At 32.5% G+C, this 18,161-nt stretch overlaps 3 protein-coding genes across 5 annotated transcripts; 2 read left to right on the top strand and 1 right to left on the bottom strand.

The window, feature by feature from the left end:
• The first annotated feature begins 3,508 nt into the window (after nt 1–3,508).
• LOC107434174 (uncharacterized) lies at nt 3,509–6,445 on the top strand. Its single transcript, XM_016045604.4, has 3 exons — nt 3,509–4,668; nt 5,369–5,523; nt 5,711–6,445. The coding sequence occupies exons 1-3, from the start codon at nt 3,957–3,959 to the stop codon at nt 5,960–5,962; spliced, it is 1,119 nt and encodes a 372-aa protein (XP_015901090.3). The 5' UTR covers nt 3,509–3,956; the 3' UTR covers nt 5,963–6,445.
• A 1,093-nt stretch (nt 6,446–7,538) lies between these two features.
• On the top strand, nt 7,539–12,944 carry LOC107434172 (ribonuclease H2 subunit A). 3 transcript variants are annotated; one of them, XM_060819651.1, is made up of 8 exons: nt 7,539–7,728; nt 7,876–7,947; nt 9,468–9,591; nt 9,671–9,758; nt 10,481–10,591; nt 10,701–10,788; nt 10,913–11,033; nt 12,600–12,944. In XM_060819651.1, the coding sequence occupies exons 1-8, from the start codon at nt 7,644–7,646 to the stop codon at nt 12,766–12,768; spliced, it is 858 nt and encodes a 285-aa protein (XP_060675634.1). In that variant the 5' UTR covers nt 7,539–7,643; the 3' UTR covers nt 12,769–12,944. The 3 variants fall into 3 exon arrangements, with proteins under 3 accessions (XP_060675634.1, XP_048325944.2, XP_015901086.3); XM_016045600.4 differs by having other exon boundaries at nt 7,544–7,728; nt 10,481–10,618; XM_048469987.2 differs by lacking the exon at nt 10,481–10,591.
• Nucleotides 12,945–13,190: 246 nt separating this feature from the next.
• LOC107434173 (uncharacterized) lies at nt 13,191–16,001 on the bottom strand. Its single transcript, XM_016045603.4, has 2 exons — nt 15,784–16,001; nt 13,191–13,816 (listed from the first exon to the last, which is right to left on the bottom strand). Exons 1-2 carry the CDS (start codon nt 15,878–15,880, stop codon nt 13,464–13,466), a joined length of 450 nt encoding a protein of 149 aa, XP_015901089.2. The 5' UTR covers nt 15,881–16,001; the 3' UTR covers nt 13,191–13,463.
• Between the last annotated feature and the right edge of the window lie 2,160 nt (nt 16,002–18,161).

Raw genomic sequence — 18,161 nt, forward strand, 5'->3', positions numbered from 1 at the left:
TAATTTCTACTTTCTCTTTTCTACCTTGGCAGGGTTAGAGTTTATGTTTTCTTAATCCTTTCATCCGATTTTTTCAGTTGTAAATATGTAAAGAATGCAAACACGTGCTGGGAGTTGTTGATGCTTATCTTATCGTTGACTAAAAACGTACGCATATGTAGGATATGTCAATGTTTTTTGTTTTTAACTGGTAAGATTTTGGACGAAGTCAAATTGATTTGAGCTGAGTCAAGGAAATAATAACGATGCTATATAGTTTCATGGACACCATCAAATATCTTAGACTATTTATATTCGGTTTTGATTGAAGTTTAAATTATATGAAATCATTCTTCTCCAAACAAAAAAAAAAAAAAAAAAAAAATGTGTGAAATAATTAGCCTCTAGACTTGAACTCGTATGTAATTAGACTGTATTCACACAAATTGAATCATTAATGAATGGCTATTAATCACATATTCTTTTGTTGTTTTTAGCATTATCTTTATTTTCAATTGGTTGACCCAAAAAAATTAAAAAAGCTATCTTTATTTTCAAGAGGATCATATTGAAACATGTATCTCTTTCAGTAGACAACTAATCTATCAATATTCTTGGCACATTTTAGACGATTTCTGTTCTCATATATCTTTTCTAATGATGATCCATAGTTCATTGGGTTAAGCTTTTGGAAATTGGGAAGATTAGTAATTCAACTATACACACACACACACACACACACATATATATATATGGGTCGTTCATTTCAATTATATGGCGACTTTTTTTTTCTTTTTTCTTTTTTTTTTTTGTTTGAAGGTAGCAGTTTCCTTTGCTGTTGCATCCATATATGCATGCTTGACATCCTTCTAACTTGTTTAATTTCAGGGATTTAAGTTATGATTGCGAAGGAAGGATACGTATATCCATCACGTACATGAACAAATATTTGAAATTTTAATTTCTTGCATGATTTTAAATATAATATCTACAACATATTGCAAGTTTCATCTTTCGAAATCAAGGCTAGCTAATTGAAAGGAGATCTAGCTGCTCAAGCAATAAAATGAATATTCAATATATATAGTTGTTTTATCTTGTTAGGGTTAAAATAATGAAATAGAATGAAAACGTCAATGAGAGATAAATTATAAGTTTCGTAAGCATAGAGGTACATATGCAAAAACTACGAAAGATGTCTATTTTAAAATTTAATACCCTTATGTTAATCCCATGTACGCACTTGTATTAAATTAATAGCATCTTAATTTTATAAACATTATGATAATATCTAAGGGAAGGCTCTTATTGAATAAAATCCTTTTATTTTCTTTCCAAAATCTTTACCCAATTGCACAAATCTTGTCTGTCAATGCCCTTCTTGTATTCTAGAGCTAAAGAATATTTACTTTATTCCGACCCTGCAAACGTAAATGTTATCAAGTCATAAGTCCACAATTACCGAAATCGATTTGTATAGTAGAAATTTAAGCATCCTTAGTCACTATTAGTGTAATAATGATGATTACCAGTAATGGGACAGTAGCAGTAAGTTTTAATTTCTTAGAGAGATAGAAAAGATTAAAATAAAATAAAAAAGAAAAAAAAAATTAAAAAAGAGCAATTTATAATGCCTATAGGTCCCACCACTATACCAATTGCCACATCAGTTGCTGATTTAAAGTATCTTTGTTAAAATATGTATTAATCAATTACTTCAAAATTCTTAAAAATATTGTGAAACATATTATCACCTTGATAGTGTCACAACTTCCTCATGTCATTCTCTCACAAAATATGTCCCTTTTTTTTTTTTTCATCTTTTCCAAAACTTTATTATTATATGCATGTGAATTCCAAGATGAGTAATTAAGGAAATATATAATATTATTTAGTTGAAAAGATATATGATGCATCTCTATATGTATATACATTTATTTTTCTTTTGAGCTGATATGAATTATGATGAATTTAGTAGGGATATCTCAATTAATTAAAATTCATCTTTATTTTAACGTTTAGAATAAAAATGCATTTTTAATTACAATTGTAAATGAAATATATATATATATATATATATATACACACAAAATATAAGAGATACAGATGATAGTGATTCGTGAGGTCGGCCACCGGACATAATGAATAAAAGGGCCCAAACACAGGCCCACCACGACCCAATGCTAAGTAAGTCAAGGCTTAAGACGCGCTCCCCTTACGCCACTACTACATCTTAACGGCTACTTAGTGTTTTTAAATTATTTTTAACCAATGATTTCAAAAAAAAAAAAAAAAAAATTGATTTAAAAATATGCGTATGACCGTTGAAAAAAAAAAACAAAATCAGACAAAATAATTGAAACATTTTTATTCTTGGACATGAATAAATATCTAATATTTTAAGCAAATTTCCACAAATCCGTGTGTTACCATTCTTGTTATGAACAAACAGAATAATGTAGAATGGAAGAATGTATGTTTTTCTACTAAATTACGTTTTTATTAGGCATTATTGGATTAGTGTCTTTTCTTTTTCATAAATGACTATTAAAGTAACTTAAATGTTAATTTTTAAAATTAAAGTATATATAATTTTAAGCCAAAAAAAAAAAGTCTTATACATATATATATATATATATATATATATATCACAATTAGTCGTTTAGTGTTAGTTTCTCCTTTAGAGTAATAAACTTGCAAAACATGTAAAATCAACTTTTAAACATTAAGTATAATATGTTAATGGTTAAAGATAAAGAAAAGAATATAATACATTAATTTGATCGCACGTATTAGTTAACAAAATAAAACGTAATAGAAGAAAAAGTTTCGCATGAAGAAATATACTATCAATCGGAATATCAATTAAATATACTCCATCCTTATGTTGGAGATCCTGATTTAAGTCAATCTAATGACAATTCCTATTTTAACATGATACATTTATAATTATGAAAAAAAATAAAAAAATACAAAACATGTAAAGGAAATATAATATTGCTATCTATTACTGATGGTGAATATCATAGATGACACATTAAATTGATTACTAATTCCATTGTTAAGATCACAATTATGAGGAATAGTTAATAATTTTCTCTTTTTTTTTTTTAGGTTGAGATTGCAATACAATTTTAGAGAGTAAGTCAAATCCACGTTAAATATAAATGTAAAAGACATGGTATTATAGATTAACTTTACTTGTAACATATAATAATATTATTGAAACAATCAAAACAACAATAATATTATAGATATTATTTACCTTAATATGAGAATATGTTAATAGTATGACAATATATTATTGAATATATTGCCATGTTAATTGGTCCCACGATTTAAAAAATACCATGCTAGCGAGAAGATAACATAAAGAAAATTTATTTTTTTTATAAAAAAAAAAAACCAAAAAACTAAATTTGTTTTTAATTAAAAAAAAAAAAAAAAAAGAAAACAGGATAGAGATATATATAAAAGTAAAGAATAAAGGTGAGGTGGAGAAGGAGCAGGCATATATAATATTAGAAAGATTAAGTGCAGAAAGGCAACAGCAACAACAACAACAACAACAACAACAACAACAGAGGCATTTGCGAAACCAAAGCAGCTGCAACTCCCAAAACCACCGGAGAGACCCACTCACTCTTTCTTTGTCTTGCGTTCTTTTCTTTCTTTCTCTCTCTACCATTTAGTATTCCATTCCATTACATTGAAAAAAGCTACTCTCTGTCTCCGTCTCTGTCTCTGTCTCTGTCTCTCTCTCTCTCTCTCTCTTTTATATCTCTTCCATTACAAGCAAAACCCATCACCACCATATTCCCACCTCTTCCATTAACTTTTTTATTCCTTCAGATTTCTTCCAATTTTCCATTACTTTCTTTCTAACCAAACCAAACCATGTAAATTTTTCCCACTTCCAATTCTTACCCATATTTTCTTTTTCTACTTGTTTCTTTTATTTTATTTTATTTAAAAAAATGGGAAACTGTGTTACCAAGTCAAAGAAATCAACGGCGGAGATTGTCCCCCACCAAGACCAATCATCCTCCGCTGCCGTCAGATTCTTCGGATCCGCAAAACCCATACCCGAAACCATCGTTCCAAACCCCGACAGCTCCTCCGCCGTCAGACTCTTCGGATCCGCAAAACCCACACCCGAAACCATCATCCCAAACCCCGACAGCTCCTCTGCCGTCAGACTCTTCGGATCCGCCTCCGGCATCAACACGGCCTACGTCCGTCTAACGCTCCTCCACAAATCCATCAACCACCGCTTCACCGCCTCCGTCGCCGACACCCCAATCCTGGAAATAGGCGGCGAGAGAATCTCCGGCAACCGGGATTTCCTCCTCCAGTGCATCGAGACCAAGTTCCCTCACCCGCCGTTAAAACCAGCAGCAGCAGCATCTTCCGATAACACGACGCCGTTGCCGGTGAGAGCGACTGTGCTCCAGCACAAAAGCATGGTTTGGCATGTGGATAGGATGGTGAGGTGGTCTGAGGATTTGGCTTCGAGAGGTGGGAAGAAGAAGGGTAATGGGATTGTGGGTGTTGATCCAACGGTTGGGACGCCTCGGATGGAGGTCAGAAAGTTCGGTAGGAGCTACTCCCATTTGCTGGAGATGATGTTGGAACACGCTCAGATGGAGGAGAAGATTCTTTTCCCCATCTTGGACGTTGATGATCCTGGTATGCTGTACCCTCTTGCTCTGCTCCACGTTGCACCTGAACAGATCTATTTTTATTTATTTATTTTGAGTTTTCTTTTTTCTTGATTATATTGAAAATGGAGCTCTTCCTTGGTAGTCATTTAATTATTTATTTTGCTTTTTTTGAGCAATTGCTCAAAGTTATCAAATTTTAGTGTATACAACCTGGTAAGCTAATAGGAAAATAGGATGGGTTTAGTGGGAATAATATGGAATTATAGACGAAAGCTCAATTATTATTGCCGTTTTCATCATTGAGAAAAGGATAAGGTCTCATAATTAGATATCTAAAATTTGAAGAGAAAAATAATGATGAAATTAGTGTATATGGTATTTCACTAGTAGGTGAACTTTGAGTGATGTGATGCCCTGTAAAATCTGTCTCTGTTGTTCGATATTGAGTTACGTTTGGTCCCACTTCCCCCACCCGAGTATCATTTAATTTGTATATGGTATATAAAATTTAATAAATTGATTTTTGGAGTTTTTTTATTTTTTATATTTTGGAGTGGGATCAAATAAGATTTAAGTGAACAACAAGTCTGATTGATAACTACATTTTGTTTATCATTACTTTATGTACTATTACTCCTTGAAATAATATATAAGTTGGTTTAACTTGTCAAAGAAATGATTGAAATCAAAATAATGGGTATTTGATGATTATGATGATAATGCAGCAATATGCAAAGCTGCAAATGAGGAACATGCAAGGGACCTACCCATCATGAATGGCATCAAAGAAGACATCAAATCCATTGGAGTTCTGGACCATGGCAGCCCTTCATACCACGAGGCGTTTTCCAATCTGTCGAAACGCCTCAAATCATTGCAGGTCATGATCAAAATCATTCACCCTTATCTATTCTGTATCATGATCAATGAATCATTATGCATAATGCATTTCTTTTCTGTAACATTGTGTTCTGTTGAAATTTTGCAACTTAAGACCAATTCATGGTTCTAAACTTTGCCTTAATAAAGTTGGATGTGTTTCTGTTCTCTGGTTTACGTAATAACAGGAACATTGTAAGCAACACTTTGTAGAAGAGGAGAAGCAGTTGTTACCTTTCATGGAGGCAGCAGAACTTAGCAAAGAGCAACAGCGGAAGCTATTAGAGCGGTGTATGAACGTGATGCAAGGGACACACTCGCATTTGATCAACTTTCTTCTCGAAGGACTACTGCCTTCAGAAGCCATGCAGTACTTGGACTTGATCTGCATGTGCAGCAACAATGAACAGCTGCTCTCCATGCTTGACATTTCCAAGTAAGGTAGTTTGTTGGCTGCGATTATATGGATATAAGAGGGATGAGTTATTGCGTTTTTTTAAATGTCGATATAGGAACCACTGAGTGTTCTCCATAGTCTCTGGCATTTACTGAACAGATTATATGGTTTTCACATTCCTTCACTCTGCTAGTGTGAAAGAGGGAAAGGAAAGGTTCAGAAGAATGTTACAAACTGGGGATAGATATTGAGATGTTATGCAGTGTTGGTATTTTGGGTAACTGTGAATACTTGTAGTTGAAGAACCAAGTTGTACCAAAAATAAGTGTGATTTGATTGATTAAAGGAGACTCTTTTGAGATTAGTGGGGGATAAATTTGAAAGATTTGGGTTTATTGCATCAAAGTATGTGAGGCTTTTTTTAATAAAGCTATTTGTTTGTAAAATCAAAAGCAGTATGTAAGTTTCAGGAATTGAGACTTTTTATTTCCCCCAACTATCTTTGTTTAAGGTCATTTGCCGATTCTCTCCCTCTCTCTATAATGCTTCAAATAATCACAATGTCATCATGATTGGAGTGAGAATGGTTTTGCTTTTTGTTTTCAGTTTTTGGTATTTTCAAAAGCTGTTCACTCTTTGTGTTAATCTCAAATCCCTCCGATATGGGTTGAATAAAAAGAAAGCATAGACAATTTTGAAGACATTTGAGATGTGATTTTGAAGCTTAGATTATATTTTGAAGTGGAGGCAAGTTGAATTATATAATTCTTTTTTTCTTTTGGGGGTCATCATAAAATTTGGAAAATGAATTTTCATGGAGTTTGAAAAATTATTATCAAATTAATCAAGAAATTGATGAGCCACTTGGGTCATCCTGACTGTATTTGAAACTAAAACATGACACAACTCCAAATCGGTATTGGTTAATGCATCAGATTTAATTCAATTGATCCACAAATCAACATTTCATCACAAATTCGTTTGGATTGTATTTGACAACACAAATTTGATAGTTTTGTTATTTTAGCAAAAAACAAAAAATTAAAATTTAATTAGTAATAACAGATGTTATTTTTATAGGTAGCGACAAATATTTTCTTAGCATGTGGGTAAGTTTATTTATTGGTTGCAAGAGATTGATTAATAATAGTTTCAATAAGTCAATGATTATAATACAAATGCCATATTTTTTTCAATGATTAAATATGTTAAATACAAATAAATATAATATAATACAAAAAAAGCACTAATTGCATTAGTACTATTTTCGTTTTGGCTTTTATTCTTTTCAAAAGACAATATATTCACTATTCAGTAACTTTTTTACTATTGGTCGTCAAAAATTGTTATAATAAAATGACAAAGCGGATAGTTTTAGTGACTATCCATGAAAACACAGTTCAAATAATTTTTGAGCATTCGAAAAAGCACAGTTCAAGTCGGCGGGAATTGAAAAAAAAAAGGCCATTTTGATGATTTTTTATTTTATTTTATTTTTATTTGAATGGAAAATTAGTTGCCCAAAAAAACATTTTAATGGGGAAAATACCAAGAGCGACGTGGCAAATAGTGATTGGCTGTTTTCACCATTTTTTTTCTTTCTCCCCCAAGTTTTCCATCTTTTTAGTGGCAAATAGAGATTGGACGGAGACGAAGAAGAAATAGAGTGGCAGTGGCAGACACAGAGACCAAAAAGCAGAGAAGAAAGAGAAGAGAGTGCGAGAATGGGATCGGAAGCACAACTTCCCAAGTGGGCTTCGGAGCCTTGCATAATGGGCATTGACGAGGCTGGACGAGGACCTGTTTTGGGTCTTCTTCTTCCTCTTCCTTTTCCTAAACTCGCCATTTTTTTTTTTTTTTTTTTGCTTTGATTTTCGATGACATTGTTGAGGCTGTTACTTCCATGGTTATCTTACAATTATTTTTTTTTTACTTTTGGGAAATATTGTCTTTCAGGACCTATGGTGTATGGTTGCTTGTACTGCGCTCAGTCATACCAGAAGACTCTCTCCTCTTTGAACTTTGCAGGTTTAGCTACCTTATCGTCCACTCATTTTCAACTCTAATCGTATTAGATTGTCTTTTCGGATTATGGGTTTTCAGTTTTTGTTCCGCCTTCTCTTGTTTCTCGCTCAATTTTTATTTTTATTGTTACTTTTTAAAATTTTCTGACTTTTTAGAGCTTGATATGGTGGTAGTCTGATTAGAGGAACTTGTTATGTAGGGATTTGATGGGGGAATCCTCATTGTTGATGTGTCTCATTATACTAGGTCATTGATTTCAGTAGAAAAATACGAAACTTTGATTTTAAATTTCGATTAATTTCATAAGAAGATTTTTTTTTTTTTTTTTTTTTTTTGGGGTTGTCACAAGTTCTTTGGCTTGATGAAATTTTTTGCACTCATACTATCTTCCAAACTAATGCTGCTGATTCTCTTTCAATATCCAAATAGATCAAAAATATTAAATTTTATTGACATTTTTTGCAAGTAGTGTACTAAAAACTATGTAGTTTTGACAATGCATTATTTATTTGAATAGTAAATAAAGTAAAAAATGGCGGCTCTACTTATCATGTCTTTGCGAAATGAGCACCTTATCAGCTTTACTTACAATTGTACAACTTGTTGCTTCATGCTTTAGCTTACCTTATTCTCTAATTTATTTTTCTTTGCCTTCTAAAAGGAATTTGTTAGCTTTAATGTATGTGTGAGTATCCATATATCATGATGCTGTTGTTATAGACAAATCTGTGGCCGAGCGGCCAAAAAAGGACCAAACTTTCAAACAATTCGATATAAAATGATGAAATCACCTACTCCTTTGTTACTTGTGAACTCAGAATATAAGAATGATAAAATTTCAATATATGCAGGAGTTAGACGATTATACACATTTGTTAACTCTGTATAAAGTTGTTTTTTATTTCTTTGGTAAATCATGAGATGACATGTTGATTGCTTCTCGTGACTTTGATGTACGTTGTACTTAAATTGATCCTCAGGGTTAGTATGCTGACCTGAGCTTTCAGGTTCTTTAAGTGCCTTCTGGTTTCTCTTTCATTTAAGAGATCTTATATGAGCATTGTATATATTTTGTTTTTCATTGACCTTGCTTCCTTTATAGCAAAAGTTCTGTAACAGTTTCATAGGGATTTTCTAGACAGTTAGTGTTTCTGTTTTCCTCATGCTCCGGTGGACTTCGTAACATTGTTGAGTGATTGTATTGTTTGTTTCACACAAGTGAATTTTTTTTCCCTGCATCATGATTCCATGACAAATAGAATGTGAAGCTGTAACTCTGTTCTTTATTATTAATTGGAAAATGACTGTTACACCTGCAAAGGTCTATTTACCGATTGCAGTGCCACTGTATTGGTGGAATGCAGGGAGATCAAGTAGCATGGTTACATTTTGATAGATAGAAAGACTTTAAATTTTACATTTCAAGAGTGAATTTTCTTATGGGGATTATAAGCTGCTTCCTATTGAATGGGGTCTCATATAGTTCCCTTCCACTTTATGTTTCTTTTTTTCATTTTCTGCAGATTCTAAGACACTAAAAGAAGAAAAGAGGGAGGAATTATTTGAAAACCTAAAGACTGATGAATCAATTGGTTGGGCTGTTGATATCATAGATCCAAGGGAGCTTTCAGCTAAAATGCTAAAGAAGTTAGTTAAGGTGTTAATTTTTCTGTTCTTCTACTAGTTTGCTCTTTTTATCCATTTGCTTCTCTTTGTTTTCTGGCAGAAACAAGATCAACCTAAATGAGATATCACATGAATCAGCAATGGGCCTGGTCGCCAAGGTCCTAAACATGGGTATCTTTCTAACTGAGGTAAATATCTGTCGTACTTATATCTGATGATTGGTGCATTCTGAATGCATATCTATTTATATTTTGCTGCCCCTGGTAATTTGAATCCCATGCACACTACATGCTTAGTTCGAAGCACAGAGCCAATAGATAGTACAAGTTTGTAGCTTTGAGCACTTAGATTATGTGAGTCATATTATGCAACTTGATACCTTCTAATGGAGAAAACTTTGAAACTATGAATGAAAATGATTAAATATTTCAAAGACTATGAACAAGTAATAGAAAATGAAAGCCTAAAGTATTGGTGAAAACTTTAAGTTTTTAAATGTATTGTCCTGTGGAACATTTTGATTGGTGAAGTTTTTTATGAAAGAATCCCTTAAGAAAACAAAGACACTTGCTATCTGTTGTTCTTGTTGTCTTCAGCGTCATTATTTTTTATCATCATTATCATTTGTTATTATTGTTATATTACTGTTATTTGTATTATTATATTTGTTATTTGTTAGTGTTGTTATTATTATATCAGTAATATAATTTATGTTGTTATTGTTAATGTAATTGTTATTAATTACATAGAGAAATGAATGAATACAACTCAAGCCCATCTTGCAAGGAACAACTTAATATAAATCCCTAACATGCAAATGACTCATTGTTTGCTTTTATTTAGATTGAAATAAACACTGTTAGGCGATGTGATAAAGAGTGAGAAAACTTTATAATTATAAATGTCTCAGGTTTATGTGGATACAGTTGGAGATGCTGAGAAATACAAAGAAAAACTGTCTGGAAGATTTCCTGCCGTCAAATTTGTGGTTGCAAAGAAGGCTGATAGTCTTTATCCAGTTGTTAGTGGAGCTAGCATAGTTGCAAAAGTATTAGTTTGCCATTCTTTAAATTCCATCACTCACATATTCATCAGAAACCTCTCTTACTTTTTATCTTACTTTACTCCAGGTCACAAGAGACCGAGCTTTGCGGGAATGGATACTAGATGAAACAGCTGAAAATATGCACAAAAACTTTGGTTCTGGATACCCTGGAGGTAGAAGATTTTCCTTCTCTTTCTCTTTCTGTCACTTTATTTATGCCTTTTTTGTTTGGTATTTATCAGAATACAGATGGGTTCTCGTTCTAGGAGAGATCTGTTAATTATTTTGTATAAATAGATCCTGAAACCAAGGCCTGGTTGGAACATCACAAACACATGGTCTTTGGATTCCCATCACTGGTTCGCTTCAGTTGGGGTACGTGCACTCCTTATATCAAAGAACTTGCCGAAGTCTTATGGTAAGTCCTCATTCTATATTTTCTCTGCAATGTCATTCATGATAGCATTAGTACATGTCCTTGTAAATTGCTTCTGGACCTGCATGTTTATAGTTGTTTTAGCTGTGGCCTTAGAGAGTGTCTAGTTAACCTAGAGAAGTTTTGATGTTTTAGGAAGCATTATACATATTATGTTGACACAATTTAGGTAGACAGCCTGGGATAATCTGTTTAGGAAGTAACTAGTTATTTTGTTATAAATAAAGCTCCTCTAAAACCCTAAGAGACAGACCATTGTTTATATCGAATGACAAAGGGTTCTTAAAAGATTAGTACTTTATTATTTTCTCTCTCTTGTTTTCGTTTGCCCATTGGTCCTGCATCTATACTCACATAATTTTTTCTGACTCTGAACTGTAAAGAACATTACGTAAGTAAATAGTTTTGGAGTAATGAATCTTCCAGTTCTATATAATTCTTTCTTTAATGTAGTGTGATATATTAATATCAATGCTCAAATCATGGAACCAAATGAATTTGAATGTCACCTTTTTCTCTTTAATGTTTTGTTTATCAAAAATTTAAAAGATATAATTTTGTACATTCAGAAAGCTGTCTTTGCATTGTGTTTCACAATCTGTGTCATGTTTAAGAACAGTTCCAATAGTATCATCATAAGTTGTGTTTGTAATTGAACTTGTTTGGAGTTTTTGAACTTTTTTGGAGTTTCCACTATTACCTTGAAATAGATGGTTGGATCCATATCCTAGCAGCTTAAGCATTTGGGAATAGTGGCAACTTAAACATAGTATTAGCACCTGATAATTAATTTTTAACACATTTGAGGCCCAATTTCTATTTGTTAATGGGTAAGCCTAAACATGTGGGCGAATGTTAGAAACTACTTTTGGCTGCTGCTGGTAGCTGGATATATATGGATGGGCTCACATCTTAATGAACTATTACAAATGGATGCAAATTATGATTGTTAACTCTAAGTGGAAAGACAACCTATGATGCTTTCCTTATCACAGACTGGATTAGCAATAGGAGAAAGATCCAATTGTTGAAGAAGCCAAATTGGAGGTGAACAAGCTGATAGTTCCATTGAAATTTTGTAAAGTGGCAACTTAACTAGTCCATATTAGAATTGGTCTCTCACAGTTCAAAATAATTCTGATATGTATTATTAACTTATATGGATCTTTCAAAATCTTTTATTATAGCTCTCCTCTTCTCATATGTATTATTAACTTATATGGGTCTTTCAAAATCTTTTATTATAGCTCTCCTCTTCTCATCGACCATGAAAAGCTGTACCGGGTGAAACAACATTGACAGCTTTTAAAGTCGTTTCTCTCTGATTAATTTATTTACATATTTTGACCTCGTTCAGTTTCTGGTGCAGTTTTATTACAGAGAAACCTCAGTTGTGCATGTGAGCATGTCTCACAGAATGTTGAATTTATCAACAAAATATGTGCCTTGTTCTTTCCACATAGAATATCCAAATTGACACACTGTACATTCATATATGCTAACTTAATATTTTTCATTTGATTACAATTTTGTTGTTGCTTTTACTAGGGAATCTGATAAGATGGATGAAGATAGCAGTTGTGGAAAGAAGCAAATGAAATTAATTCGTTTTGGTGTCACAACATCCAAGAGAAAGAGTGAGGAAATCGAATCAAGTGGTAAAGGGCACTGCAAATTCTTCCAGGCTCGTAAACTAGAGCGACTGACTCATTTCTAGGATTGATGTTCGGATTGTTGATTGTTGTCGTTTCTTTTGCTTTCTCCGATTGGTTTTGTACATCTATGCTGGCCTTCATTATTTAGAACTAGATCTATTGTACAAAATCATTCATAAGTTTACAGTTTCAATTCTGCAATTGTCAAGCCTTAATTTTCCCTGACTTATTCAGTTAATCATGGCTAGAATATACCTACCACAGACCTAAAAACTTATGGCTAGGGAAACTGGGTACAGACATTTCTCTTTCCCTATGATTTTGCTTGTGTGTACTTGCAAGAATGTGTACATGTATGCAACCATGCAGCCGTACACTATTCTGTTGTGGCTCTGTAATCTTATACATTTAGGACTTATGATATTAAGTATAACTTTGCACACATAAGGGATTGAGTGTAATGTAATTGTACAGAAAATGAAAATTTAAGCACAAAATGCATCAGCTCTATTTGTCTTATCAGAGGTGAGATACACTAACCACATGTGTACAAAGCTGAACTTTACAATACATGGTTCTTAGGGGAAATAAAGTGCATAGTACAGCTTTCCCACAGGAAAGCGTTTGTACAAGGAAACCGACTACAAGACACATAACAAGCAAATGACAGCATCTTCTTCTTCTTTTTTTTTCCTCCCTTTAAATCTATGAAAACATGCAATAGTCGCTATTTACATCTTAATTTCCAGGTCCGGTATTAGTATCTGAATGTGACATAAAAGTGTACGAGAGAGATAATGGTTGTGGGGATAATGGTGGAAAGTCCTTTGCAATTCTGGTTGGAGTTGCCAGCACCACGGTGGACTGGGTGGCGGTTATTTACAGCACCAGCTGCATATACAGGGACATAATTTGCCCCTCCTTGTGGATTTGGAGTTCTTCCGTTATCAGTTGATTGGCCACCATTTCCACCAGCCCCCCTGTGTGCATAGCCATATGAAAACTTGCTGCTGTGCTTTATCTTGCTGTTACCGTTTTCACCACCATCAATACCATTTTTGCTAGGGGCATTTGTACCTTTATTTTCCAAATTGATTTCCTGCACAATATCTATGAAATTTATTGTCATTAGGAGTTATCTAGCACAGAAATTTGTTGGAAAGGATTATACTTTGTATTTCACCTTCCCCCCAAATACATGAAGAGGAGTATAATGATAAACACATGTTGTCTTGGACTAGGGTGAAAACAAGGAGTACAGTGATATAAACATGTTGTCTTGGACATAGGGTGATTAAAGATCTAGAATAGCCATAAACCTCATAGAATAAAGGAATTTTAATTATTACTAATGAGCTTATAGCATTCATCAATGGAATAACTAGAGGGAAGGCTTCAAGCGTTAGCTTTAAAGCACGCAGTCCATGTGCAATTTAGAACAGTATCATTTGTCACACAGCACTTTAGGAGCCGTGCTTGTGAAATGAAGATTTTTATACTCCAAGTAAAATAATTTATGCTTTAAATCAAGTGTATAAAAATGTAAACCCTTAATAAGATTTACGTTTTTAGTTCTCAATTAATAACTTGCTCCTAGAGAGAATCAAACAGTAGAATAATGTAAATTGAATAGACTTGATTTGATTTTGGGCGTCATCTGCATTCAAAATACAATTCTTGTACCAAAACGCATAGATATCAAAGGTAAAGTAACCAATTTTTGGATATTATTCGAGAAATTATTTGAGTTTATGGAAAAAAAGAAAAAAGATGCTTTCTGAAACTGTTTTTTGTTTTGATTGAAACAGATTAATTGTGGTTCAGGTTGGTCCTGTGATTTAAATATTCTAAACTTGTTGCTATAAAAAGTTATTAAAGCACAAATACCAGTAATAAAGGAATCCTTGCATTAACAGATTCACTTCTAAATATGAAAGACAAAATATTTCTGATATAGACCTTTTTTCACATGGGAAGAGCCCCCTTCCGATTCCCTCACCCAATCTCATGAGAAGCAAGCCCAGCGGGCCCTGGCTTAACCTGTCCCCAGACAGCCAGCCCTCACCAGGCTGCTGGCATTGCTAAATGCTCCGCCACGAAGCAAGCTCTCCCGCATTTTGGTTCCATTTAATAGATTCGAAATTCCAGTTTGTTGTGACCCAAAAAGATGACTTTGATGCCCTGATAATTGTACTAGAACAGTAACATGATGGTGCCTCTAAATATGGCAAAAACTTTTATTCTCAGTTTCCTCTTCCCTTTTTTTTTTTTTTTTTTTTTTCCTTTTTTATATATAAATTTTTATCTCATATACCTATGTTTTTTTATACTTACATGCAGGTTTTACTTTTATATCAATGACCAGGGTCTCCTACTGAACTTGAGCATATTGTTGTTCCATGATCGACTAAGCCAAGAGGAAAGTTTTTTTTATTACCTGTTTGTAGCGTACATTTTTGGGTGCTAATATGACATCTACTTATATTTTCCGTTATACAGAACTTTAGACGCATTTCAGTTGGAATATGTGTCAACGAGTTGCTTGATTTATGGAAAGAGTAAGTCTGATCAGAAATGTTTCTTAGCATATATAGTTGGGATGATTTTCTGACCTCTGATTAATTTATGCTTGGGAATTTATAAAAGGCAACAAAAAGAATCAGGATAAGTTATCCTCTATCTCTCTTTTTATCTCTCTTCTCTTTGATTAAAAAATTCCATACCTTCTTTTTTTCCTTTTCTTCTTTTTGAAGAGTTCAACTACAGTGAAAATTTTTCCATTACCCCCTCTTCATTTTCGTCCAAGAAAACAAAACTACTTCAGTTGTATTGCCACTATTAATAGAACTACGAATTTATTTCCAGTTTTCTGCTTTCATGTTGATCTCTTTGCGGTTTCTGATATTAACCCTTACTTAAGCTGTACCATCTACATGAAATTATATGCATATAAAACAGAAACATAGAAGTTGTTGAGTTCCATAAGATCCCTCTCAAATCCGAGTTTACAAGGGAAAACCATAGTTCATAACCATAAATAACTAGTAGAAAACAAAGAAGATAGAGCAGAAGAATACCTGAAGTCAAAGTCTCTTGAAGAGGAGATGAATATGCAAATACATATAGGAGGGAGAAAAGGAAGATGAAAACAAGTCTGATCTCTTTGTTTCCCATTAGATTCTCTCCAAGTAATTCATGCAAAGTGCAGCTGGGCTTTATCCAATCCTCCTTGTGTAGCTTCTAAAACTTGTTCCAGCGGCTTTTTATGTTTCTCAAAGTAGTAATACACACACAAAAACACACACAAACAAAATATATATATATATATATATATATATGTAAAATTTTAATCAATTAGTTTTATATAAGATAGAGAAGAGAAGATGATATTGGACTCATCTATCTTCAAAAGCGATTTATGCTTCTTTTAATTGAAAGATGCTTGGCCTAATTTTTATAGACTCGAATCTTTTGTACACGGTTTTACCTTTAATCATATAGTTGAGAGGCTGAGCCCCACATGTTCCTCTGGACCACATATTTAATTCGAGGAATAATCTGATCATAGCTTTTTCTTTGATCTATGGTTAAACAGATTGTGAACGCTTTCTAATATCCGTGAAGGTCAATATTCTGCGACTGTTTTCGGCATTTATGAAATTATCATTTCTTATCAATCACTGAAACCGCGTAAGAAGATTTAATAATAATAATGATAATAATAATAATGATAATAATAATAAAGGTTAAGTGTAGGATTTGTTTTTTTCGCTGAGTTATGAAAGTGGTTTTGATTTGAGTTTTAGTGTCGAAATTAACGATGATCGAGGCTTCTATTGAGTGTGAAATTCTTCTTAAAAGTAGAGAACTGCTATTATTGGATGATACGTGTAAGTCCATGATTCCGGTGACATTTTTTAATTTATTATATGTACAATGTTTTGTACATGTGGGACTCAACCATATATTCAAGATAGAGATTGTTGGGATTTAGAAAGGCAAAAAAATAAAAAATAAAAAAATTAGAGGGTGCTGAGAGATGGATGATAAAGAATTTATAAATATTTTTTAATTTGTTAGGTGGGTTGTTTTGGAAGTGAAAAGTTGAATGAATGTTTGAACCTCCCAAACCTGTCACAATTAAGAAGCTGCCACGGAAAAAAAAAAAGAAAGAAAGAAAAAAGCAGATGTTGATAACCACTATTGTTTAACCTCCAGATTATGGATTGGACCAAATATAAATGCAAAAACCCTTTCTTTTTTTTTTTTTTTTAATTTTATTTGGGTTGGAAAGGAATTTGATATCATTGTATCATCATGTTGTATACAGAACAAAATCATGAGCCAATTTCGCAATTGCTCTTACATATTAAAAAAGCAATATGCCATTTTCAACTTGAACCCAATTGCTTATCATCTTTTAAAAACTAGCTAATACCACTCTTCAAGTCAAATATTCATTCGAAACTTTGTCTCAGGTTATTATTCATCTTTTACATAATTGTTGTTCCGTTGGGAATAAATGTTTTCAATACTATTAAATAAGAATCTGCTAATGTTATAAATGAAAAGGATAACTTCCCAGTTAATGATTTAAATAATAATAAAAAAAATCTAATTATGAAAGTGATAACACGTAAGTTTTAAAAAAAATGATTTAAAAAAATGAAGCGATAACAATTGATATTCCTATTCCTCATAGAGTAAGTTCCCAACATATCAAAATTATATAAATATATATGCATAAAATAAATATAGATATAATAATAATAAAAACTCACACTCACACACACACATACACAGACAATTTTCTATTTTTGTCATGCTCGGCAATCGACATTGCCTTTAACAACTCACATGCACTGTTTCATCTTTCTCTCTTTCCAGCTCTTTTTCCTATTTTTATAATATTTTTGTTTTAAACCTTTGTTTTTATGCAATCATATATTATAATCTTCCCTCTTAAAAAATTAGTGTTCTGTTCCCCATTCGTTCACATTTTTTTCATTCTTCTCATTTGTTTTCTCCATTTCTATATTGTTCAATTTTATTATTATTATTTTTTTTTGTGAAATCAATGGAAGAGACCTCAGAAAGGTCACCTTGAACGTCCTAATCAAATGCTCTATTGTTTCTCCTATTATTTTTCATCATTCGGTTGAGAATTTTTTTTTTTAATTTTAATTCTAAAACCTACATTAACTAAATACGTTTTGTAACTTGTACAAGATTGATGTTAGAATTTATTTTTTTTCCTTTTGGTGACTTTCGAAATAAATAATATTTGAAAACACACCTAACTTTTTATATTCGAAATGGACATTGTGAATCCATTATCCAAGAGCAATTGTTAAAAATTTGTTTATCTTGTGAGCATCAAATAAATTATGAAATTTTGGTTACCAAATTGATATGACACTACTTATATCAGCTTGCATGCATCCAATTTATTTTT

Source organism: Ziziphus jujuba, chromosome 8 (genome assembly GCF_031755915.1).
Source record: "Ziziphus jujuba cultivar Dongzao chromosome 8, ASM3175591v1".
NCBI lineage: Eukaryota > Viridiplantae > Streptophyta > Magnoliopsida > Rosales > Rhamnaceae > Ziziphus > Ziziphus jujuba.

Bases quoted from the DNA above. Each gene is read 5' to 3' on its own strand.
- LOC107434174 (XM_016045604.4), top strand. From the start codon at position 3,957: ATGGGAAACTGTGTTACCAAGTCAAAGAAATCAACGGCGGAGATTGTC. The intron at 4,669-5,368 runs GTATGCTGTACC...ATGATAATGCAG, and splicing joins CTTGGACGTTGATGATCCTG to CAATATGCAAAGCTGCAAAT. The intron at 5,524-5,710 runs GTCATGATCAAA...ACGTAATAACAG, and splicing joins AACGCCTCAAATCATTGCAG to GAACATTGTAAGCAACACTT.
- LOC107434172 (XM_016045600.4), top strand. From the start codon at position 7,644: ATGGGATCGGAAGCACAACTTCCCAAGTGGGCTTCGGAGCCTTGCATA. The intron at 7,729-7,875 runs GTCTTCTTCTTC...ATTGTCTTTCAG, and splicing joins TGGACGAGGACCTGTTTTGG to GACCTATGGTGTATGGTTGC. The intron at 9,592-9,670 runs GTTAGTTAAGGT...GTTTTCTGGCAG, and splicing joins TCAGCTAAAATGCTAAAGAA to AAACAAGATCAACCTAAATG.
- LOC107434173 (XM_016045603.4), bottom strand. From the start codon at position 15,880: ATGGGAAACAAAGAGATCAGACTTGTTTTCATCTTCCTTTTCTCCCTC. The intron at 13,817-15,783 runs GTATTCTTCTGC...TAAATTTCATAG, and splicing joins TCAAGAGACTTTGACTTCAG to ATATTGTGCAGGAAATCAAT.